The sequence below is a fragment of the Amblyomma americanum genome, chromosome 7 (genome assembly GCF_052857255.1).
Source record: "Amblyomma americanum isolate KBUSLIRL-KWMA chromosome 7, ASM5285725v1, whole genome shotgun sequence".
Classification (NCBI taxonomy): domain Eukaryota; kingdom Metazoa; phylum Arthropoda; class Arachnida; order Ixodida; family Ixodidae; genus Amblyomma; species Amblyomma americanum.
The window spans coordinates 6697566-6722636 of NC_135503.1; the positions used below are offsets into that span (position 1 = coordinate 6697566).

At 48.6% G+C, this 25071-nt stretch overlaps 2 protein-coding genes across 2 annotated transcripts; both read left to right on the top strand.

The window, feature by feature from the left end:
- The first annotated feature begins 4736 nt into the window (after positions 1-4736).
- Positions 4737-8087, top strand: LOC144098330 (cuticle protein 10.9-like). Its single transcript, XM_077630888.1, has 3 exons — positions 4737-4935; positions 5989-6021; positions 7038-8087. The coding sequence occupies exons 1-3, from the start codon at positions 4927-4929 to the stop codon at positions 7365-7367; spliced, it is 372 nt and encodes a 123-aa protein (XP_077487014.1). The 5' UTR covers positions 4737-4926; the 3' UTR covers positions 7368-8087.
- Positions 8088-21090: 13003 nt separating this feature from the next.
- On the top strand, positions 21091-24612 carry LOC144098341 (cuticle protein 10.9-like). Its single transcript, XM_077630907.1, has 3 exons — positions 21091-21230; positions 22362-22394; positions 23574-24612. The coding sequence occupies exons 1-3, from the start codon at positions 21105-21107 to the stop codon at positions 23904-23906; spliced, it is 492 nt and encodes a 163-aa protein (XP_077487033.1). The 5' UTR covers positions 21091-21104; the 3' UTR covers positions 23907-24612.
- Positions 24613-25071: the final 459 nt, after the last annotated feature.

A 25071-nucleotide genomic window follows, 5' to 3' on the forward strand; every position in this document is an offset into this window, starting at 1 on the left:
ATACCTTCAAGTATTTAGGTGTCACAATTGCACATAATCTGCAGTGGCATAAACATATTAATAATGTGTGCTCGACAGCTTCCCAAAAACTTTACTTTCTGAGGAGGAAATTGGAACATGCAACAAAAGATGTCAAACTGATAGCTTACAAAACATTCATCCGCCCATCCTTGGAGTACGCTTGTGTCGTCTGGAGCCCGCACCAAAAAGTTCTAAAAGATAAACTGGAACGAATCCAAAGAATGGCTGCTCGGTTTATATCGTCAAGATACAGAAGAAGGGATTCAGTGACGGAAATGCTGAACTCATGTGGGCTCGAGTCACTGGAAAATCGAAGGAAAAAATCAAGACTAAAACTTTTCTTTCAAATAATTCAAGGGCACTTCAAGATAAAATCAGATAGATATGTTCAGCCTCCGGGAAGACGGAGCGCGAGAACAAGCCACACTCGATCGATCAAGCCTTACGACTCACGTATTGATGTTTTTCGTTACTCTTTTTTTCCTGATGTCATCGAAATTTGGAATGCTTTGCCTGTTGAAGTCGTCGAACAATCGGAAGTGCACAAGTTCGAACGTTCTATCGATATTTTGTGTCGGGGGCACCCAACTTGATGTTATGAGACATGAATTTTTTTTGTTGTATATTGTATTGTATTCCCTCCCTGTAACGACCCTCAAGCGAGGGTCAACAGTATCAATAAATAAATAATATGTATGTAGGTCTTAAGGGATAATAAATAAATAAAAGTCGACTCGTTCGTATGGGTTATAATACTACCTATTCGCTGCTTTATGGATGGTGTGGCCTCCTGGAGTTTAAAATGCTTCCAAAGCATCCGAAGTCGTTGAATAGTTTCATGCGTTTGGAATACAGTTTCGCCATTTATCTGTATTTCGACTGGCTACAGTATTCGTGCAACCGCACAATGCATACGTTTTGTGCTCCACGTTATTAGGATCATTAAGGTGAGGTTGCTTTGGATCACACAAGTCCCACCGATGGCAGCATCTGGGACCCCAGGTAACTGACAGTAAAATAAATTTATTTATTTATTAATTTCTAAATACTGTAAGCAGCCGTGCTGCCCAAGCAGGAGAGGATTACAGAAAATGAGTTTGCAGAGAGCGCTCAAAAGTGTTAACGTTAATACATTGAACAATCAAAGCAGGCAGGCGGTTCCATTGTGAAAGGGAAATACGATGTCTTGAATTGTTTAGACCTGGCGCAATATGACCGTATAGCCTTTGTGAGGTTCAATCTTGGTTATCGCTGATATGCAGAAAAAATGCATGATTCACATGGCAATCCTATTTTGTTCTCACACAGCAAGCACGAAAATTTTAACCCGGCAATCTTTCTGCGCAACTGGAGCGGCTCTAACTCATTCTGCCTCAATGCACTTGTGATTGATGAACGCTTGCGATAATTGGATGAAATGAACCTGGCTGCATGCTGGTGGATGCGCTCCACTTGCCCGCTGATTTTGGTATGGTGCGGATCCCACGCCAGAGAGGCGTACTCTATAATACTGGTCGAATCATAATGCAATATGCTTCGAATTTCACGCTTTACGGGGAAACTTTCAGTTTCTTGCGCAGAGAGCACAATTTCCTGTATGATTTTGAGCATATATCATTAAGATGCATATCCCATATCGCAACGATTGGTCGCGTGTGGTTGCTACGGAAGAGAAACCTGGGCCGCACAAGTCCCACCGGTGGCATATAGCCTGCCATCACAGGGCGCACTGCTTAACCGCTGCACCACTGCGCCAGGAGTGGTATACCAGGACCGCCAGGAATCTATTATTGTCAAGTAGAGAATGAGCAATTCTGCATATATGAACATCAATCCGTAGAGCGCGTGCTGCGCTAAGGCGGCGACTGGCCTCAAGTCCGCGCGCCGACCACAAGGGGTGCAGCGGCGGCTGCGTAGAGCCATGCAGGTGTAGAATTGCCATCTGCGCGGCATCGGGTTACATCACGCCGCGCAGCGACTGCGTTCACAAAGTGAGCGGGCGGGCCTACGCCTTCTCACACGCAAGCTGTCTTAAATGTCTCTGCCGACATTTTGTGCCGTTTCTGAATGGAGGGGAAAGATATGTGTAGTGTTCAAGGTATTACTATAAACAAGGAACTAAAAAAGCAATTGTTGCATGCGCCAGAAATGATCAGTCTTGCTACTGGCGTTTTAAGTAGGAGCATTTGTAATTCACAATTTAGGCGCTTTGTCCCCTTTAACTAATAACTTTTAAACCACTGGGCTCATCATAAGAGGTCGAAAAAAAGGCTACATGACATTTAAATAGCCAAAGCTTTAACGCGAATGTTTTTCAATTAACTCGACCGTTACTTATATGGCACCATTTGTTGTTCCTTGTCGTTCCTTGTGCATAGCCTATCACCGCAGCCGATCGCGCCTCGTATTAAACTGCAACACAATCTCGCTCTGTGCATTGCACATTGTCTTCTTCATCAATTAATACTGCAATCAAACTGATATTCGCGCTTTGAGCTATGTGGCAGTAGTGACAGAGAGATGTGGGCTGCATGCGTTGGCGTGGACAACGCTGCGCCAAAAGCACAGCTCTAGAGCAATACGTGTTGACGGTGACAACACTGCTGCACAAACGCGGCACTGGAACACACGCCGCCGGCGTACATTGGGTAAATTGGCACTGACGACGAAAAAGTTGAACACGCGCAGAACTGGCTCCCTGGGTCAGTGGACACCTCAATCGTGCTTTCAGGTACGTGGCGGTGGTGTCCACCTTCAAAAAAACTTTCTTCCGTCCAATATTTCGTGCATAGCAATGCTAAACCACCAACCTTTTTATTGATTTAAGAAGCGAACTAACCTATAGAATTACCTTTTCGGTGCGGTCTGGGAAAGCAGATGCCCTGCAAAACAGTAGTGCCTTGGTCGGCTATATTGAAGGAGCATCAGGGTGCCTTCAGAGGGAAATCTTGAATACATTCACTGCAGAATATGCAGCACAGATCAAGACACTAAATCACACCTCCTCGTAAAATTAATAAAATCTCCAAAACTTATTTCCTTCAGTCAGTGACGCTGTATGTTTAGAATGTGCGCTACACACAGTTTCCTTTTTTTTTTTCTTGGAGCTCTGCAACATTTCAATAGAATCATTTCTTGTAACGCCCGCGCTGAAATAGCTAATAATTATACATTACGCGATTAGTTCTTATCCTTAATTACAAAGTGTGAAGTAAATAATACTCACATTTGCTCTGGCTGTTAAAGCTTGATTCGCTGAACGTATGCCCCAATTTTTTATCGTTCGCTTACATTTAATATGGTGTACGTGTCATGACACATGCAAGCAAACCCGCACGCACAAGCTAAATGATCCTGGCGTAACTTGGAAGTGCAAGTGAACATAGTGAATAATTTTACTGCATTACTCTGTAGTATCTCATAGTGTACCTACGTTAGACAAAGGGCTACAACGGGCCTCTAATGATTGGTCGGTCCACACAGTCCTTAGAGGGCTTGGCACAGTTTACGGCACTTCCTCGATGCCTTCATTTTATTTCTAGTGCCTCACATCCAAACATACAAGCGGACGGTGTAAAGCACCGAGTTTCATACACATGCAAACAGGGAATTAATTTCCAATCCAGCTTTGAGAGGCCCGACCTTTAAAGCGGATGCAAAACCCGACCAGAGAAATGAGTTAGGCTAAATCACCTTGTTTGTTGTGTACATCGCATCACCCAGAACACTGTGCCCGTCCTTGCTGGTAATATCAATGGCACTGACGATGCGAAAAAGACAACGAGCGCCACTACTTCATGTTAGTGCTATTTGTTCGAATGATATACAGCCTGCATTACTGAGTGATTTGACACTGAGTGCGGCAGTGATCTTTTTACGGGCAGGCACTAGGCGGATCGCTGCAAGAGCGAAAGGGGCCGCAAACATTTCCGGTATTCCAACTATGTTTATACAGCAAACAAAAGTGAGTCGTACGCAGCCAGCTGGCAAGCGTATGAGTGGGTGGCAGAAAAGCTTGATCGAAGTTGTTTTAGCGCGGCGGAAAGCATTCATTATCATTAAAAAAATAAGTAGACCCGCGCAAGAGTAAAGTGCACTCCACAAAATTTAGAGCTCACAAACGGTATAAGTAACATAACCTTTGCCCCCGGGTTACATCCTTGACCGTGCTCTCTCGCATAACAAGTTGCCTGCCCGAAGGCATGCACCACAGAAGACGTCGCTATCGATAACGCTGGCATCCGTAAGCAAACCCCCCCCCCCCCCCCCCCTCCTCGTCTCGCGTCCACAGTGAAGCGGCTTAGATCAAGTAAGCGCCATGTGATCGCTGAAAACAAAAGCACAAAAGTAAGACTGCGAGGTGCGGGAAGCAAGCGGCAGTTTGTGGGGAGGAGAACTGGGGGGGGGGGGGGGGGGAGGGGGGGGGGATGAGTTGGTCAATGATGGAGCGTCCCTCGGCCAGCCTTGTCGGCTACTCGCCAGCAGTATACGTCTTGCGGCAGCCGTTTGGCGGCTGCCGCAGCCGCATAGAACTCGTAGCGGATGGTTGTTGGTGCGTGTCGTTTCGCTCACCGACGAAAGGAGGGTGGGCAGCATCGGAGAAAGGGCTTTTCCGCGCAGAAAGCCCAAGCGAAGGCGGCAGCGGGGGGTTAGAGGGGGTGAGGGCGGCTAAGGTTAGCGGCTCGCTGTGTGTGAGCGCGGTCGCCGTCTGTGCAGCACGGCGTCTGCTGCTAAGGCCGGCGACGAGGTGTGCGGCGCGATGTAGGACAGCGGAAGCTGATTGGCGGTGGAAAGAGCGCGCCGCTGGCCGGCTGAAGCCCCTATAAGAACGGAGATGAGCCACGCTGGGGACTCATCCGCCTCCCGTTGCCCACCTCGTGCCGGACTTCCACCGCCAGCCTAACCATGCACAAGGTGAGTGCACGCGATGCAGAGGCACGCTCCATGGATTTTGTACGCCGCGTCTCCCGGCCCCTGCTTCCCGGCTGATTACTCCGGATTCCAGTGGCACCGACCCTTTCCCTTCGCTCCATTGTATTGTCCCTCCTTTCCCCGACGCCCCCTACCCTTCTCCGCCCGTTAATTTCGACGCAGTAATCGCTCCTCTCAGCAGCTTGTCACTAATTGTCAACGCTGAGTTCACTGGAGATCGTCTTCTCAGATAAGTCAGCTGCCTTACCAACACGTCACCTGGTTTTAGCTTTTTTGCGATGAATCGCCGTTCTGCTTACCTCAGTAAATCATTTCCCTTCATTTAGATTATTTTCCTCATGCGTACCCCTCAATACCGCTGTTTTTTTTTTTTCAAGCCGCATTTCCTGGAAAATAATTTTTATATTGCTCCCGCCTTCGCGTATGTTCCCATGGAGTGTTCTGTATTGGGTTAAAGGTTTGGTTTATAGGGGTTTAACGTCCCAAAGCGACTCAGGCTATGAGAGACGCCGTAGTGAAGGGCTCCGGAAATTTCGACCACCTGGGGTTCTTTAACGTGCACTGACATCGCACAGCACACGGGCCTCTAGAATTTCGCCTCCATCGAAATTCGACCGCCGCGGCCGGGATCGAGCCCGCGTCTTTCGGGCCGTATTTGGTTAAAGAAAAATTAAATTATCAGTGTGACGTCAGTTAACGATCTACATGTCATTTTCTTTTTACGGTATATTCTGTATTTCCCAGGTCGCGTCAGAGCCAGGAAATTCATCGATTCATCTATTCATCGAGTTGATAGCTGTGGAATCCATATTGCGTTTTACTACACTGGTGAAATCCAAATTGCATTGTGCTTTCTGAGCTGTAAAGCGCGTCATTTGGTTGAGAAGCCTCAAAGGCCTTAATCTGAATGTTTTATTGTTATTCTACACGGCTGGTTACAACTGGGCCAGTGTTTATTCAGGGCCTTGGTGAGTTCCTGGGTCATGCCAACGGAATCTGATTATTTGCTAATACTCGTGAATGCTTCTATTTCAGCTCGTCATCCTCCTGGCATGCATCTGCATCGCCGTAAGTTTATCTCCTCTTGTTCTTTACGATATGCATGTAACCATAACCCCATGTAGCCACTCAGAAACTATTGCAGAGAAGTTTACACCGCGATCAAGGCATATGCGTCGAGAAGTAACCTGGCGCTTTAAAGAATATGGGTACAGCGCAGAGCATAATTTTAAACCAAATATTAGTTCAAAGTAAAATACTGCAATACTTCCAAGACCATTTGCAACGCGGAAAACTTGCTGCTGCATGCTTTACATAGATGAGGTAAGATAGCTTGTAATTTCGCCTTGGCGCTTAAACATGAACGCATGTTCCTGTTACATGGGTCATAGAATTTGCCCCAAGGAAGCGGCTCGTTCGCAACAGAACCATTATTGTGAAAAAATAAGGGGACGAAAGTAGAAGTTTCGTGGACAAAAGGAAGGCGGGGAGAATGAGCGTAATCGCAGAGAATGCGAACAAATTAAAACGCAGAACAAGAGCTAAACTTCGCAGTAGCCGCAAGTGCAAGAAAAGTAAAACGCATCTTTAGCACAGAACTTGCACTGCTGCAACAGGCGATGTCTTAAGCGGTATATGTGGGAGCAATATGGCCCCAGCGCTACAGACCGTGAATATGCAAGACATGACAAACCGGTCCTTGCCTTTCTCGGGAAGAGATATCGTCCCTGGTTATACAGCCAGCAACAGCAAAAGAAATGCAGTAGGAGCTTACGCAAACAGGATTGCTATGAATGGAACAATGACAAATGAAAACGGCACATACTGCCAATCCTGATGGAAATATAGCATAAAGCGAGACATCAGCATTTATTTGCCCGTCAGGCCTATTTCCCTCTTCCGCAGAACCGAAATTCATTTTTCAAGGTTCATGCCCTCGGAAATTCGAATCGTAGAATGTGGTTGCATTGCAATTACCTTTGCTCGCCACCAAGTTCTACGAGCGACGAGCCATATTCGTGAGACGAACGCGAAACATTCTGGGGGTCAGAACGTTCGTTCAGAGATGCTGTGCCTCGATGCAGGCCGCTCAGCGGGGCCTCGCTCCGGTGGAGAACTACCCGCCCATCCCCTACTCCTTCAACTACGCCAACCAGGATGCCGAAGGCACGCACACGCACGAGGAGAGCGGAGACGGCAGCGGACGCGTCCAGGGCCGCTACACCCTCTCGCTGGCCGACGGCCGCACCCGCACCGTCACCTACACGGCCGACGAGAACGGCTACCGCGCCGAGATCGTCACCAACGAGCAGGGCACCGAGTCCAAGAACCCCGCCGACGTCGTCATCCAGTCGAGCGCCCTTCCTGGACCCGAGGCCGCCATTGCCAACGAGCCCAACCGCGTCAGGGGCTAAGCCTGCTTTGAGCCAGCTGCGTCGCTGATTACCTCCGCTTCGTGTTGTGTGACTCCGTGTTGGGTTGCGGAAAATCCGACGCCTGTACAGCACTCGGAACTCGATTGCTTGTAGGTGTTGTAAATTTTTCTTCCTGCTCCTCTGTCTGTCCCCTCCCGCTAAGTCCAGTCCTCTCGTCCTCGTGGTTTTGGCATGTTTCTTGTCCTTGTGTAGCCGTCTCGTGTGGGTAGGTGTTCGTCTTCGTTAGTCCGCGTCTCTGTCCGCACTGTGTAAAACCTTCTTTGTACGTCACAACCTCCGCCTTAGGATCAAAGTAAGCGCTCCCTAAAGTGGTATTGCTAGGTAGGCCACGTACCTGTGACCGCCTTGCGTTCCTCGCTATGGAAGCTGGTCGCTGCAGCCGCTGGTATACGGCCTCGCGTCCTGTTGGGAGCGTGCTCCCCCTCGGGATCTCGTGTGGCATCTCTTTCTTCCGTTCCTAGTTGAGATCGTGTAGCCTCCTCATCGACTCGCGCGGACCACGTGTGTTGCTCATGTGCCACCCACGAAGTGTCTGCCCTCGCGTCCCGTGTCACCTCGTCATCGCCGCCTCCTCGGCGTGTTGCTCCTCCGTGCGCTCTCGCAGTGGAAAAGTAGCTGTCCGGTGTTATGAACTTCGGTTGCATCTTTTATGTAAATGCGTGCTCAATAAACCATGGTGCTCGTGTTTTGGCTCATTAAGAGTTGTCGGTGACCAATTTCTGCCCTTGTTCTACTCGAACGTGCCTAACGGCCGAATCAAACACAAGGCTTGATACAACAATACCGTAGTGAGGTTAGGACGGTCAGCAGGAACACACTTCTGTCGAAGGTAACTGCACTGGGAAAAAGAAACAAGAAACCAAATAGATGCAGCAACAACAAGAGTAAGGGCAAACTAAAAAAAACGAACAAAACTAGCTCTGCCATTGTAAACGGCAGAGTACGCTCACAGGCCTGTAGTTTTCGAGCGACACACACTTTCTGCGACACACGCCACTTTATACTATGGTGACTCCCTCTGGCTATTGCCAGCATTATCGCGATCATTAGCACGGTGATTTCTCGCTGATAAAGTGGCCTGCATTATCACAATCATTTGCAAAGCAATTTCTTCTTGATATACCTGCCTTGTGTCATTCAGAAAAGGGGTGCTTGGCTACCAGGCAGCCGTGAAAAAAAAAAAAGCATTAACTGGCATTTTTCTGCTATTGCAGACCTCGCTGACAGTACAGTGTCAGCCAGCCTGGTATGAAAATTATGCGCGTCCTTCAAGGCCGTGCAGCCGTGTGTACAGAAGTGACCGAATTAAATGTCACGGCATTCGGAATTAACAGGTGGCAATGAGAATTGCATGTCGCACCGTAGAAGTCAGCGTGCTCCTTTTGAAAAGTCGGAGTTCATGGTTGATTCTAGGCGCTTTACGCAACGGAACGTCTTCAGTAAACAAAAAAAAAGTTTCGTGGAAGCATTCGCTTTCGTCATCAAAATGAAAACGAAAGAGCTCATTAGCGGACATGTAGTACAGATTCATTGTCACTTGAGCTAATGTTGATGACCCATTCAGCCGCTCAGCGCAGAATTATCGTTTCCTCTCTTCTGCTGAAGGCTGCTTAATCTGCGGGACCAAGTGTGTGGGTTACGCTAGTTTTAACGCGACCTCAAAATACGGTGTCGGCGTTGTCGTTGTGAGCGAAAAATCACTGGCATGGCTACGGCGGGTTGTCCCCAGAGAGCAACCTAGGAGGCAGGTGGGCCAACCTAGGTCACGTGACCATGCGCCGTCATCACAAACTGCCCGAAGGATAGTGAGCAAGCTGCTCACCGTGGCAGGTGACAGTTAAATTAATGATTGGTCGCTCGAGAAGATAAACATGGGCCGCACGAAGCCCATCGCTGGGAGCACCTGCCATCGCAGGGCAGTGGCGCATCGCTTAACCGCTGCACCACTGCACCAGGAGTACTGGTATGAGGACCCCCTGGAATCTATGAATGTAAAGTATAGGGATCTGCATATATCGGAATTAACCCATTACGCTGTCGCGCCAAAACCTTAAGGCGGAGCTTAAGAATCCCCTCCAATTTTATCAATATTACTGTCGGCATAAATTTCGTGCCGATTCATGCGAAGCGCCACTGCTGACGCCCCTTGTAAGTTATAGCCACCAAACAGGGATCATTTCAAGTCTGCAGCTCGGGCAATGTGTTGCAGAAGCCGTATTTCCTGGCGGTTCTCATCACGATTCATTCATTTCGCTTACTTCTATTGGCAGCTACCAGCTACGATGTCAGCGCTCATAGCTAGCAAGCAATGCATGTCTCCGGTCCAGCACAAAGGCCTTAAGACATGAAGACAAAAAGGGGTAAGAGGTTAATCTGAAAAATACAGTAAAAAAACATGGTTCCATGTTGTTCACGTGACCAGCAGTATTCAAGGCCGATGATATTCAGAGACCTGGTCCTCTCCAAACATGGCAAATGTAGCAGACTATACATTCACATTGCTAGGGAAGCTCATCGGTGAGGTAGATCCAGCAACGTAAACACGTGCGTCAGTGCTGCACAGGTGGAGCAAAAGCCGGAACTGCTGCATCCAAGGGCAAGGAATGTTTGGCTTTCCGCTCAAAGGCTCGCAATGGAAGTCACTCGAGGCTGCTCCTGGTATCATCGTGGAAAAAAATAGTCTTCTGCGGTCGTAAGCCTTGACAAAAGACTACTAGGAGCGATTGTTGGACGAGCCATCGTCGCTGATGCTACAGCTTTGGATCCAGCCGTCCCCTTCGCTCTATGCGAGCAGAGGCCAAACAACTGAGGATAGCTATTATGGGCTGGATAATAGGCGGTATATGACAGGCTACGGCACTTACTAACAATACTATACGCGTGCACCATGGTGGTGAATGCAGTAGTTTTGCCAGTGAATAGATTCCCTGGGATGTTACCAATTTTAACAACGCTCTTGAGAAAAACTCTGACGTAAATGTTAATCTGGAAATAACTGTTCGTTGACTTCGGAAGCAGGTGAATCATTCAGAAACAGGAAATCTGCCCTGGGTCCTGTCTTGCTTTCGTTTCCAATGATATTCCTCCGGCCTCTTCAATGGAAATTTTTCCCTCAGACCTGAAGAAACTGGTGCCACGAATGAAGATAAGATTTAATTTTTTTTTTCGAGCAGACCAGAAAAAAGCGCTCAAATATATAATAGGGTCTTTGAGGTGGGATAACGGACCTAGTGCTGAGAACTCGTGTTCTGAATAAACGTACCGCAAGACTTTCTGTTTGAAAGTTGGCGCTTTCTATCGCAAGTATGCCTGAGTTGGCACTGCGCTCCGTATTCCCTCAGGACGTTAATTACTTGTGTTAAGGCAGAGACTTGGGCAAGTTGTTACATCATGCTTAAGAAGGAAAAACAGGGCAGAAACATGGGACCAGAAAGCAGCACGTAGTGCCATCCTGTTCTTTCGCGTCTCGTGTTTCTGCGCTGTTCTTACTTCTTAACGTTTATTATTGTCTTTAAGAGAATTGTCAGACGCGGAATAGCGAAAACATGCATGACATCTGCGATGATTAAATGTTGCAAGTAAACAAAAACTGAAAAATACAGGTTTTAACGCTAAAGTTTTGTTAAATACTGCCAATTTCATTGTTTGATTTAGTTTAAGGCTAGCAGCAATTCTGGCAACCCTGAACCAAGGTCCGACTCAAGATGGCGGACAGCTTTCACACGTAATCTGGTCGGATGGCACAAGGTCGTTGATTAGACCAGGTTTATTTGATTAGTCGAGAGGGCGCCAGTATATTGCGCCGTCTTCATCTCCCGAAAGCCCTCTTACTATATATCGTATGCAAAGCCATCAGGTCCCCACATTAATCAATAACCGTCTTTAAAGTAGTGCCTCTGTGACTTATTACGTGGGACCATTTTTATAACTGCTTCTGTTTCACCACTTCCCAAAGAAATTCCCATCTGATCATTCTCACGTCGGCTCACATTATCACTACACTTGGGATTTCAGTGATCTACATCTATCAAACCCTCATTCAGCTCGACTTAAGAAATACGCAGCGATAGAAATAACTAATATTTTATTTTGCCAAACATTGCGTTTAAAGTTCGAAAATATTAAGCAAAACAAAAACAGTACGATGTTGCGCTACTCTTGCTGCCGCGGGGGTGCTCTGACGGCGGTAAAAGTCAACAAGCCGCTTTGCACGAAAGCAGCCGATTCCACACCGTGTTGTTTTTTACGCGGCATCTGAAATCAAGCTATTGTGCGGTTGGCCTAAGTGAGCAGAAAAATTTGAACGAAGGCAGTGAAGGCTGCGTGCCTGCCGAACAAACTTGCAAGGAGCGCTTGGTACAAAATCGACCAAGACAACTCGTTGAAGTCAGTTTTGCTCGGCGCTTACGATCGATTACAAAAGTGTCACAGGGTGAAGTGTTGCAGTACGTGATATGTGGTTGTCTGTTTCTTTTCTATTGGGAAACATAAGACGACCACGATGTGCGATTTGTTGGGAAAAATAGTTCTTTGCCAGCGTAACCGTGTTTTGTTCATATGTAGCTGCGGCACAGAGGTGACCGCGGTAACCCACCCATTCTGCGCGCTAACTTTGCAGATTACCTCCAACAGCCGCCGCACGCATTTGCTCACCGTCGGTTGTGCGATGCCGACGTGCGCCTTGTTACCAACGGCAGCTTGAAAGCCGCCGGTAGCAACGAACCGCAGTGCACACAACACCTGCAGCCACACCGACGACGCGCTTGCACGCATACCTCCCAGTTCATCGGCGACTTCGTCGCATAGCCACTCCACACTCTGCTTTTCCAGTCGAAAAAGGCGTCGAAACAGCTAAACCGGCAAGTCAAACGCGTCTTCGTGCGCCCTCCATCGCCGTTGCTCGCGCCGGCGCAGCAGTCGCATCGCTATGTACACTACCGCCATTTTCTGTCACGAACGCAACGGTAAAATTGACCGCCTCGAGGCGATCACAAAGAACAATCAATTTGCGGCTGCATAATTAGGTGTGCAACGTCATCACTTCTGCCACATCCGTGACGTAATCTGTAGCCACCCATGACGCAAAAAAAAAGCGACATGGCCGTTGGCCACAACCGACCAATAGAAGCGAGGCTGATTGATCCGTCTTTGACAAGTTTTTGACAAGTTTGTGATTTGATCGTTCCGTAATTCGGCCCCTGGTGCCGAGAGCGGTCCACTGGCGCGCGCCTGTCTAGCGGAGAGTGACGCAGCGCCATCGCTGCGCCAGTCTCCGCAACAGGGGTGCTTCATTAGGTGGGGCCCGTCTGCAGCGGCACTCGCTTGCAGGGCTCTCCCAACTTTGCTCACGATAATACTACCGCGGACAGAACGCCCCGGACTGGCCGGGGGTGGCTCATACGCATCGCTGCGTCACCTAGTGGTCCGAGAATAACGGGTCCATTTCGCCCGCCAAGGGGTGCTCGTCTGAAAGCGTATGCTCTTGGGCTTGGCGCGAGAACCAGCCCACGCGATGAGTCGACAAGATGCAGCGCTTCCAGGCGTATGCTGCTCCCTGATGAGGCGTCGGCAAGCTGCATTTATTTTTGAATTTTACCAGCAGCTCGCCGCTACTGAACGCCCGAGCATTGCCTCGAGTAGCTGAAAGACTGGAGCACCGTTCCAGGGGACGTTCTTGGAACATACATGGCGATAAAATCATATAGTACCACCGCCAGCGATACGTTTCTTGTTTTTTTTTTTTTTTGCGAGCTCTCGTGCACGCGCGTCCTGCGCAATTCAGTTTCCGATGGTGTACTTCAAGCTGCTCTGTTTCCTCTCACAATTCCACCTTAGAAGACTCGAAAGGGCATCAGCTATGAGCCGTTCTTTTCCTGGTTTGTACTTAACGTTGGCTGGAAACTTTTCAATCACCAGCCTCATGCATTGGAGGCGCATTCGGTATTCACACAGAGCTTTCTTCAATATCATTTAGAGTGGTATGTGATCAGATGCCACCGATGCCACCGATTGCCCAAATATGTAATCTTGAAACGTGTTGCAGCCATGCACGACTGCCAAGGCCTCCTTTTAGATGTGTATAGGGCTGTTGTGCTGCGGTTAGCGAACGGGATTAGTAATCGATAGGGTGCGCGTTTTGCAGCAACACGGCACCCACATCGTACTGGCTAGCGTCAGCTGACAATACCATGGGTTGATCTTGCTGAAAGTAAGTATGCCAGTGCTTGCACGAGGCTAACTCAGAGCTAGTAAAAACTGCTCTCCTGTTCGTCGTCACAATGTCTTTTAACAGCTCTCTAAGTGGCTCATATATGGCACATACATTGGGAACACAGCGCACCACAAAGTTGACCACCCCGAGGAAAACTTGAAGCTCCTTACTGTTCTGTGGTGGTGGTACTTGTAGGATGTCCTCCACTTCCTCAGGATCGAGGCAGAGTCTCTCCGCGGTGAGTACATGGATCATGTAGAGTACTGGAGGCTGAAAAAAGTAAGTTTTACTAAGCTTCAAGTCACGTTCTCTGCAACGCAACAAGCAGTTGGACAGATTTTGTCGTGCTACTTGCGCGTTTCCCCCCAGACTAAAACGTTGTCCACCACAATGGCTACACCGGCCAAACCCTCTACAGTTCTGTGCATGGCTTGTTGAAAAACTGGAGTGGACGCTATGTCGACTATGGCGTGCGCTAAAACCTATATCTACAGTACACGCAGTGCTCATGGTGGAAATTACGTGAGCTTGGCTCGTCTAACATGACCTTTGAGGATCCCGGTGATGTGTATTGGGTGGAACAATATTTCATAACAGAAAGTTTAGTTTGTGGCTGTTAACGTCCCAAAGCGACTCAGGCTATGAGGGACAGCGTAGTAAAGGTCTCCGGAAATTTCGACTACCCGGGGGTTATTTACCGTGCACTGACAACAGAAAGACGCGGTACTACATCCTCTAACGTTGGCATGTGGTGGTGCTCCCTGAGAACACCTTTGTCTGACGGGTCTAAGCATATCCGCACTTTCGCTTTTTTAACCCCTACCATCACGTGACTTGACCAAGAAGTAAGTACAGTTACCTTAGCGATGATCCCGGCTCTTTCCGTTCTTTGGAGCTCGACTTTCACGCCTTTTTGAACAGCAACGGCGGCTCTTCTTGCTGGATTAACCGTTTCTTGAGCGCCGGCCTTGAGCTACATGGGGCCCGCAACATCCTTTGAATCTCCCAGGTCTTGAAAGACGTCTTCAAATTCACTTGTTCGATTGCTACAGCCTGCAGTATCGACTGAACCTATACGGCGTATCAATCAAAACCGTTCTGCAACGTAACCGCTCAATGTCACGACACGTTCTCTTCCGACGACGAACTCCGCTTCCGTGCAGTCTGATTTGTGGCAAGTGGGCAGCTTTTTTGATGCGCTTCCTCTGGGCCCGAAAACCGTCTGTAGCGTAGCGGAACACGGCTGCGGAGGCTTGAAAGTTATACGACTTACTACGGTTACGGGCAATACGCAGCAGTTGGCAGCTGCTTCTATCTTTCACCGCACAACCGGCGACAAACAGGCCGCGGCACACGACTGGCGGCAAGATTCGGCACGACAGCAACTGCGCTCCATCTGACGTTGCGCTTCTGGCGTCGAGACCTCGGTTTGCTCACGCGCATCCTTTCATCCTCGCAGCCGTACCTTTTTGCGTGCTTCCGGGGAACAAACTGGTGATACGCAGCGCCAGACGCAAGGCGGCGCTGTTTTTCAGCTACCACGACGCTCGCGCAGTTCAACGGCGCTAGAACAGGCCCTGTCCGCTTTGCAGCGACCAGACAGATAACTCATCTTGCATGTTTCGGCGACGAACCACCTAAGCATGCGCTATCGCGTGGTTTTCGTGGGTTTAAAGACAGCGTCTCATCTTCAATTATGAGCGAGAACGACAATAAGTAATTGAGGCGAAAAACTTTTTTCAAGCACTCCTACGTACATTGTCGAAGGTGTGGCGCCTGATCACGATTCCTCCAGAGCAATCCAGCCGTGTCTGGCGAGAATGAAAATTACAACGCATGCCACGTGGCAAACAAAAGATGATATGACCATGTGTGAGCCACGATAAATGCAATAAAGTTCGAAAGAAAAAAACCCCACAGGACGGTTCCAGTGCATATTTCGAATGCTCAGCATTAGCTGGCGTCCCGAAGTAGCTGCAGCGTGGAGGAAAGGAGGAATGTGAGCAAACGGGGTTCACTTCGAGGGGAGGGGGGCGAGAGGGGGGGGGGGGGGGGGGGGTCGTTTGGTAGTGAGGTACTAAGTTCGAGATGCTTCACTAACATTCTCGATGGCGAGAACGAGAGTCTTTGAACTCGATGGGGATCGGCTTAATAGAGGTTCGCAAATGAGCGGCCTTGCACACGCAGTAAAGTTTTAAAAAATGCAGAAAATCAAACAAGTAAAGAAAATCTTTTTGATTTATGCAGAAAATTTAAAAGCTACGTCAAAAAGTTAACAAGCTAATTCTTATTCATTAGCCAAAATGAGAGCTTCGCAGACGTCTAGCGGTCAGATGTAAATAAACTGACGCTGGTCTTGTGTTTCTCCCGTTTTCATCTCCCAGCGCCCCTGTGAACACCGAGACAGTTAAGTGCCCTGCAAGTATTGCAACGTTAGTGGTTGTGAACGGAGCAAAGACGGTCACTGATCTGTGGCAACTTTGCCGGCATAAAGTGGCTGCTTCTAAAACGAAGCGCGTTGCCTATCGTGGGCCCGCCATCGCTGTCTGTGAATTCAGCCTAATTGTGAGGTATTTGAATAGCTCTTTCCGGACAAACTGTCATGGAAAAATAGCATTTACTTCAATATTCGCTTTATTTGATTGCTGCTTCTCTTGATTTTCATGTTGTTAACCTTAGCGCCCTCTGTACGATTGCATGCTCACTACTCAATGAGCATTGAAATTGGCCGTGTGGCAGTGGTTCATTCTGGTGACCATCAAAATTTTTCGATGGTCATTGATTCAATGGCATTCAGAATGCCCGTATGGCATGTATACAAAATACTGCCTGCATTATGACATCACCGTTGTCACCAAGCCGCTGTCAGGTCCGTGGTGCCAGCCAACCAAGTCTTTACGTGACATATACGTGTTGCGCCGAGGTGCCTGAGCAGCCACTCTTGTCCTCACGTCTATGCCCAAGCTTGGCATGTTCATTGTCTTCGGAGAGCTTGAAAGAATGATCGCAAGCTGAGAATGCATCGGAGTGAACCAAGCCATCATTGCAAACACGACCTGTGTGCATTGACACATGAATGGAGGTTTTAAACAATGGACAATTATAGTGTCTAAAAAAAAAAAAGTCTGCAAACCTTACCTTTTTTCCTTCTTCCATGGCAGTTAAGAAGTTGAAAAAGGCAGATGTGAAGGAGCTGGCTTCACATATAGGAACATCTTCATTAAAGGCGTTTGGTCACCTCATAAATATTGAGAGAACGCATGAAATCAGCGGCAGCTGTCCCTCTGTACCATATAAATAAATCCCCTGGCTGCTGTCTACCATTACTTCTCGTGTTCTCTGTTTGCCATGATTTAAAGGAATGAAGACAGCTGTGGCGCAATAAATTTTCTTCACAGTAGCCTCACAGCTTCAAGAAACTGTATTGTCTGTTTCAACAGCTCCCGTTAAAGTACGATCGTGAGAGTAACGTGCGACGGCGCTGTGATTAATGGCAACCTCCGGTTTCTAGTAAGTGACGATAAATTTCGGTGTATCTCTTGCTCGATCGTTGACATGATTACAAGGTTGAGCGAGAGCGCAAGTAGCGCGTGTTCTACATGGCGTCTCGTGTTTCCGCAGAGGAGCGAGGCCAGTTTGACCAGTTCAGATCGTTTGCATTCGCTACGTGAAACTTGTCCTTCGCCTACTACCAGTGGACACACGCGAAACTATGGGGACGTAGTTGTGCGAGGGACATTCTTCGGAGTGTAAGATGATGTCGTGGACGTCGGAGTACGTCGGAACGAAAAACTGTCCTGTTCGCGTGCTGCCCGAGATCAGTGTAACTCACGCACTTATGAGCCATATGGGATCAGAAGCACGCTCCCCCATAAGGGGGGAAGCCGTGGCTTTCGAGAGCATGCTGCCCCCTGTGCTCCCGTGACCCAGATAGGCCTACGAGCGGCTTTTACTGGTGAGGTCAGCGGAGTGGGTCGGAGCGCGCTGGATCGTTCCAATAGAGCTCGAAAAGTATTATCACGCGTTTTCATTTTTTTTTTCACACCCTGGAAGGAAGCAAGGTAGGAACGTAAGAAAGAGATTAAATAAACACACTTAGCAATCAGAGCACGACCTTCTGTCACACGAAAATAGCTCACATGATTGCTTATTACTCGAAGAAAGCCGCTTGAAGAAAGCCAGATCGCACCCATCGATACGTCGAGTCAGCGGAGGAATGAAGCAAGCGAAAATTCCAAGGAAACCCCAGTTTGGAGCGCTCATACTGCGAATCGTAGTGTTTTACATTTAATTGCGCAGGGAAGTAAGCAAGCAAAATTCATTATGTGCACAATAATGGCTCTGTTCATAGCAAGGTGGAACGATTAGTTCCAGGTGAGAAAAGGAGGCAAAAACAATCACGGTGTTTTCTTTGGTTGAACGCTGACTGAAGGAACGCATAGCGTAACAGGGCGCCGGAAAAAGAAACAAAGCGGCAGGTTTCACGACAGACATCGAATGGCTTTGTTGACAGAAAGACACGCACATGCAAGTCAACAAGGCCCATTTTGATCGCGTGAAGCCAAACACATGCGCGCATCGGCCATCGGCGCATTAACAGATTAGCCCGAAGACATGGCAACGAGGGATCAAGAGCGCGAGACAAGGAATAAATTAATTTTCTGCAAAGTAAATTATAGTAATCTAATTACTTTCATCTGCAGCGTGTAATTCCCCCCCCCGCCCCCCCCCCCCCCCCCCCCCCCCCCCACTTTAGTAGACCGCTACAAGCAGCTTGTGCCAGGGCGCTCTTCGGCTGCAAGCTGTTGTCCTAACGCGCCATTGAACTTCACTATTGTAATAAACACGTAATTTTAATAACTTTATCTACTAATTTAGTAATTAAATAAAGTACTTTGAAACTGTAACTTGCCACCAAAAATAATTACGTCCGAAAAACATTTATTGAAATGCAATAATGTTCTTTGTGTCAGAAGAAGCAAAGGTTTGGTCTGTCATGAGCCGGATGGAGCACCTCGAATCGCTAGCGACCCGCGGCAAGCGTGGGCCAGGGCTGCAAGGAATCGGCAAGTATACACAGAATTTTGTACTGCCGTTATAATATAATGTCCTTATATATTATATAATATCATTACCTTTTGTGAGCAGTAATTTGTAAAGTAACCTCAAAACATTTGCGCGATTTTAATAGGGTGATTGCTAAATCAGCTACATTGCTTTTTAAAAATAGTTTTACCACGCATGGAAAGAGCAAGCGACAAAAATGCACGCGTCAGAACAGCTCACGAAAAATGGCGGAACACAAAGCAGCACAGCGATGAACAACACGTCGACAGAACAGCATACCGTAGAACAGCTGACAGCTTTATGGGACACTTTTGGGAGCATGCGCACTGACATTCTCCTAAGTTCCGCCAAATGCCCTAAAACTAAAAGCACCTTGAAAGCCGAGTGGTGCCCCATTTTTGTCGGTTTTTGATGCATCTTTTATTTTATGCTGCTCAAGCATAAACCACCATAGGGCGGAGTGTTTTAGTCCCGCATTTTGACAAGAGCATACAATGCTTCTTTAAGCAAAGTTTTTCTTGTCCTGCGCCTCTATCTTGCTATTAGTTTAAAAAGTTCGGCTTTCCGCGTAAATTCAGTGCTGCGTCTCCCATCATGCGCTTTGATGGCGCCGGAGTTCCTCCTTTCGCTTCTTTGCGGCCTCTCCCCATCGCTCAGCTTACGGCGAGACATAACAGAATGTGGATTCACGCGTGAAGCAAAGACTTGCCACACTGCCAATAAGCCCACACTCCTGAACGAGAAAATATTACGAGCCCCTGTATTTACACGTTAAAAGTAATTTTCACTTCGACCTTATAAGAAATATGTATCAGCAAGAGTGAAGGTGTCCCAGGCCGCTGCTGATAGCCTTCGCCATTCATGTCATGCACAGTCACCTCGTCTCTTCTTAGCGACCTATCTTTCTGACGAAGTCAGTTTGATAAACTAACGGAGCGCGCTTCATGCCGCTGCAGACAAGTATCTGCGAATGACGCCTAATCAGAAGGATTATTCTGCATCCTAACTTTCACGCACCTGAGCTTAACAAACGTAAGCATGCCGAAATAGTGCTCCAGGCGTATGCTGGGAAATGCACCCCTAAAATGCAATGGGGCACTGTACGAAAACATATAAGAATCCATTAAAATTCATTCATTCATTCATTCATTCATTCATTCATTCATTCATTCATTCATTCATTGCCGCCGCGGTGGCTCGTAGAAATGGTGCTCGGCTGCTGACCCGAAAGACTCGGGCTTGACCCTGGCCGCGGCGGTTGCATTTCGATGAAAGCGAAATGCTAAAAGCTGGTGTGCTGTGCGATGTCAGTGCACGTTAAAAAACCCCAGGCGGTCGAAGTTTTCCGGAGCCCTCCACTACGGAGTCCCTCATAGCCTGAGTCGCTTCGGGACGTTAAAGCCCATAAACCTAAACTGTACCATTCATTTATTAGCTGTCATCTGAGTGTAGCCACTGGGCTTCAGACGTGGCTGCTTGTCAGCGAATGCGCGGCCAAATAGACCTACTGCCCATCAGTACACGAGGGTACAGCGTATCCACCGCCGAACATCTCCAGTCAGACTTTGCTTCCTGGACCTTTCTGTGAACCGCGCCACACCTTGCGCTCTGTCTGCCACACTCCAGTGCGCTCCAGTCCGCAAAGGCGGAAAGGGTTCGGACAGTTTAGAATTCGTAAGCAAAGAGCATACCAGCGCCGCAGCCTGGACACGAACGTGTCAGTGGACGATTGATTCAGCCCCACGGTCAAGCAAGAGCAGTCGCCATTGTGATGCGCGTGAGAAGTCTCTCTTCCAACAGCAAGGACAAGCGAGGAATCTCATGCTCGGGAGGCTCGCCGATTCGGAGCTGACAGATAATGTGAAAATCACGGCTGTCCCATCGGCGGGCTCCCATGGGCGACCATTCTCTCCGCGAACGGGTTACGTGCCCCGGTAGGCACGAGCGTCAACGCCTCCAGCGATGACCCTCGCCCCCGACGACTCTTCCTCTCCGTCGTCCCCGCAGACTGGCCACGCCGGAACGAAGCGCGAGCCGTGATCGCTTGAAACAAGTGTGGAGGATGAGGGCGCAGTTTGAATCTGGAGCATTCCTAAGCTAGCCGCGCGCGTGTATGGACTGCCCGCTCGTTGCGTATTGCAGCCGTTACCTCTACCCTCGACCGCTGCTGCTCTCACGGTGCGGACCTTGTTGTTTTTGCGCGCAGAGAAACCGAGAGTGAAACGGAGAAAGGGCACTCGAGCGGTGAAAGGTGAAGACGAAATCGCGGGAGAGGGGTGGCCAGGGTTAGAGGCCCTCTACACGATTGTCCGCGTCCGTGCGTGCGTGCATGCGTGTGCGCGCGCGTGTGCGTGTGTGCTCACGCCTTCTAAGGCTGGCGACGAGGCGTTGCGCAATCTAGGTCGGCTGCGTCTGATTGGCGGCGGAAGAGCACGCCGATGGCCGGGCGTAGCTCTATAAAAACGGAGATGAGCCCCGGCGGAACACATCCCGACACTTGCCCGCAGTGCCCAGCCGGTTCATCACCGAGTGTGCCCCACGAAGACGCCGTAGCCATGCACAAGGTGAGTGCGCACCGGGCCCCGGAGGCGGAGGCACGCTCCCTGGATTTGTGCCCCGTCCTCTGGTTCGCCGTGGCGCCGCGCGGACTTGGGATTACGGCCCGGAGCGTCCGTCAAGAGCTGCGCATGCACCAGCGTCGGTCATTCTCACCGGCACCGCCGAGCTTTCTAGCGGATGGCTTAACTTGTGTTCCTTTCGCTAGTCAGGGTAATTCTCTCATCATGCACCCAAGGCTCGATGGCTTACGCTGTCATGTACTGACGTCCTTGGTTTGGTTGGGTGTAAGTGTTCTGGAGAGAGTAGCTGCTGTTAGTGCAGCATTACCTTCCCGAGGAAAGTCACATAACTTTGGGATTTATTCGTGATAACGGCGGACTGAAATCATGATGCGATAGATTCAGCGTTTCTCGTGCAGGCTTAAACTCGCTACGGTGTGTGTGCTAGATGTACACTATAAACTGTTTGATTTGAGCAGTCAGCACTCCACCATCTAATTCATGAGTATTTATTCTATAATTTGATTAATTCTGCAGTGACAGGCTTTACCAGCGCTTTCACAAAACGAAGAACTCTTATTCTGTACACGCGGAATATATTAAATAATCAGAGCAAGTTATGCATACGCTGTTTGTTTATTGCTGGAAAGACAGAATACCATATCTAGGCGTAAATGATTTCTCGAGAAAATGCATGCTCTTATGAAGGCGGTCCGAAAAATGAGCTCCACGAAAACTATAACTGCCATTGGATTACTTTTCGTTCAAACACTCACCTTGAGTAGATATGTCACATTATTTACTTCGTAGCGCAAGAGCAACACTCAGTTTACATCTAAACTTCTGTGCTGGATTTGTTAAACATGACTAGTTTTAACAGTATGTATGGAACAGCAGGATTCATATTACTGCAAAGGCGTGATGGAGGAGAATATTGCATTTCTACTTTAAAGAACCAGCTCGTCTTTTATTTGTGTGTTATTAAGCATTGATTCTGTTCACGTGACTCCGTCCAGTTCCTATCAGTGAAACTGACGGCAACTGTGGGCCTCTAGTTGATATGGAGACAGAAAGTTTCATTTTGCATAATGTTCTGCCAACAACCATTTATAAAGACTTGCATTTTTTTTCTTTCAGTTCGCAATCCTCCTGGCCTGCATCTGCGTTGCCGTAAGTCCGCTGGTCCCTTTTTCTCGCACTGTATTTTTTTGTGGCACATATTTCATTTCGCAACTACTAGTCTTCAGAGGAATAACAGAAGTAACGTAAGCAAACCACACGTTACAAAGAGAAGCGCTGGCAGAGTTGGTTCTGTTGCATTTCTAAAACAGGAACAGCGTTATAGGAAGCAGGGCGCAAAAAAAAAAGAAGGCACAGTATGAGCGGTTTTGCTTGGACAACCCCCAAAATATCATATTTGTGAAAACTGTAGCTCAAAAGCACGACTCTACGCCGCGAACAGCTACTATAGTACTTGGTCCTTACTGCCATCTGCGTTCTTGTAGCCTAATAGAGCACTATTTAGAACAGAGAAAGTTGGCTCACTTCGCATTTAGTACGTTTTCAGTAACTTTTTAATGTCATAAAACGTGGGGATCCAAGTAATTTTAGTGGTAACTCGCTCTTACATCGTAGAAAACCACTGCTTCTTGAGCAGACGCTACAAAGTGGCATAAACACGTGCTACAAACATTTACAGAGAAGGAAAGGAACTACGAGAAGCGTGCAAATAATGGTAGCATGCGGGTGATTTTAGGCGTTAGCGCGTCACCAGTGGAAAAGTTATGAAAGCAAGGGAAAACAAAAAATTGTTGATATTGCTAACTTGGTGAGGCCGCAATCCTGGTAGAAAACGATGAGAGAAAAAGGAGTATCTTACAATTAAAATAGTCTAAATGGAGCCGAAATTAAGGTCAAGCAAACAAATGACCAAGCCAAAAGCAATGACCTCGCTCTGTAATTAATCCTTCCTGAGAGCAACTTTCGTTGCCTGAGCAACTCCGCAGTCAGTGCAATCTGCTAACCTCTTCAACCCACATCTGGGGTGGAGGGAAGAACAATTAAGAGTCATTTCTCAAAGCTCTTCATCTTCAACTAGCGCAATCTATCCAAGACCATTTTCTCCCGATTCACTTTGAACAATTACCTGTTCCAAGACGAAAAATAGGCAAGAGTTTCATTTCCACGTTGATAGCGCCTTATGTTGAAGCAAGTAGTTCATCGTCACGAACGCCTCATAAAAGGCGCGCCACTCTATACGCTGTATGGAGGTGTCTGTATACTTCCATTGGCACAGGCTTTATGTTGGAAGTGCTGCCTCAGTGCGCTTTCTTCTGTCTTCCCACGCAGGCCGCACAGCGGGGCTTCTCTCCGGTGGAGGACTACGGTCCCCCGATCCCCTACTCCTTCAACTACGCCAGCCAGGACGCCGAGGGGTCGCACACGCACGAGCAGAGCGGTGACGGCTCCGGCCGCGTCACGGGCCGCTACACCATCAACCTGGCCGACGGCCGCACCCGCACCGTCACCTACACGGCCGACGAGAACGGCTACCGTGCCGAGGTCGTCACCAACGAGCAGGGCACCGAGTCCAAGAACCCGGCCGACGTCATCTTCCAGTCGAGCGCCCTTCCTGGGCCCGAGGCCGCCATCCAGAACGAGCCCAACCGCCTCAGGGGCTAGGCTTCTCCTAGCTCAGCTTCGTCCATGACCACCCTCGCTTCATGTGTTGTGAATCCGTGTTCGTTTGCGGACACCTCCACGCCGCTTAGCTGGCGCTGTAAATTTTTCTTCCCCTCTTGTTTTTATTCCCCCTTCCTTGTGTTCCTGCAGTCCCCTGCAGACCCTGCACTCCCCTTGTGGTCCCTGTGTTGAACGTATCGCTGGGTTTGTGGTGTGAGTTGTATTGTTGCCCGTCCCTGTCTACCTCCTGCTTGGTGCGGACTCACCTTTTCTACTTACACTGCCGCTTTAGGTTTTACTTAGGGGCAGCGTTATGAAAAACGGCATCGTCCTCTCCGGTGAGGGTGCATCGTTGGTCTTCTGCTACGAAAGCGGGTTGTCGCAGCCGCTGGTTTACGGCCTATAGCTTGTGGTGAATGCAGTACTCCCTTAAGTGGAATATTCCTTCTCGTCCGTCCCTCGTTGTTCCGGTCGTTTTTCCCCCTCTTGTTTGTACGTGCCAAGACGCGCGAAATCGACCATGTGCTGCCCTCGTGTATGTCGTGACTGTCCCTGTGCTGGCGTCCTGTTTCGACACGTCATTGCCGCTACCTCGGCGTCCTACGCCTTCTCCTTTCCCCTCAAAGAAAAAAAAAATATTTGTTCGGTGTTGTGAATCGACTTGTGACTTCGGTGTAGACATGTGCATAATAAAGAATGAAACTCATGCTTGGCCTCTTGGTGGACTGCTGGCGGGACATCTGTCGGGTCGTTCGCGACTACAGCCGGTCCTTGACAGATAAACACATGAACCCACACGATCAGCTCCACGCGTGTCATAGACATGCGGCTTCTGAAACGACTCAGGCAAAGCATGAAAAGTGTCTGATATCAAAGGTCTCAAAAGCATGCGCGCTGCTTGTGCCTGGAGCAATTTTTCGAATTAAAACAGTGTCGCGTGTATTCAAGAGAAACTGCCAAGATGGCTAATGCTTCATTCTCTCCAAGTAGAAATGACAGCCTCTCCTCCGCGCCTCCTCGACGGCTTAGCGTTACTTTCTGTTTATCGCGTGAAATTTCTGAAAAGTGCATTTACATTACCAGCCTGTACGCACTTGAATGCGAAGGTATGAAACACACCGTGAAGACGGTTGCTGCTCCCCATTTTTATGCGGACGTTCATTTG

Excerpts from the sequence above, each read along its gene's own strand:
- LOC144098330 (XM_077630888.1), top strand. Across the intron at positions 6,022-7,037 it reads TGGCATGCATCTGCATCGCC|GCCGCTCAGCGGGGCCTCGC; the intron begins GTAAGTTTATCT and ends GCCTCGATGCAG.
- LOC144098341 (XM_077630907.1), top strand. The coding sequence starts at position 21,105 with ATGGCCGGGCGTAGCTCTATAAAAACGGAGATGAGCCCCGGCGGAACA. Across the intron at positions 21,231-22,361 it reads ACGCCGTAGCCATGCACAAG|TTCGCAATCCTCCTGGCCTG; the intron begins GTGAGTGCGCAC and ends TTTTTCTTTCAG. Across the intron at positions 22,395-23,573 it reads TGGCCTGCATCTGCGTTGCC|GCCGCACAGCGGGGCTTCTC; the intron begins GTAAGTCCGCTG and ends CTTCCCACGCAG.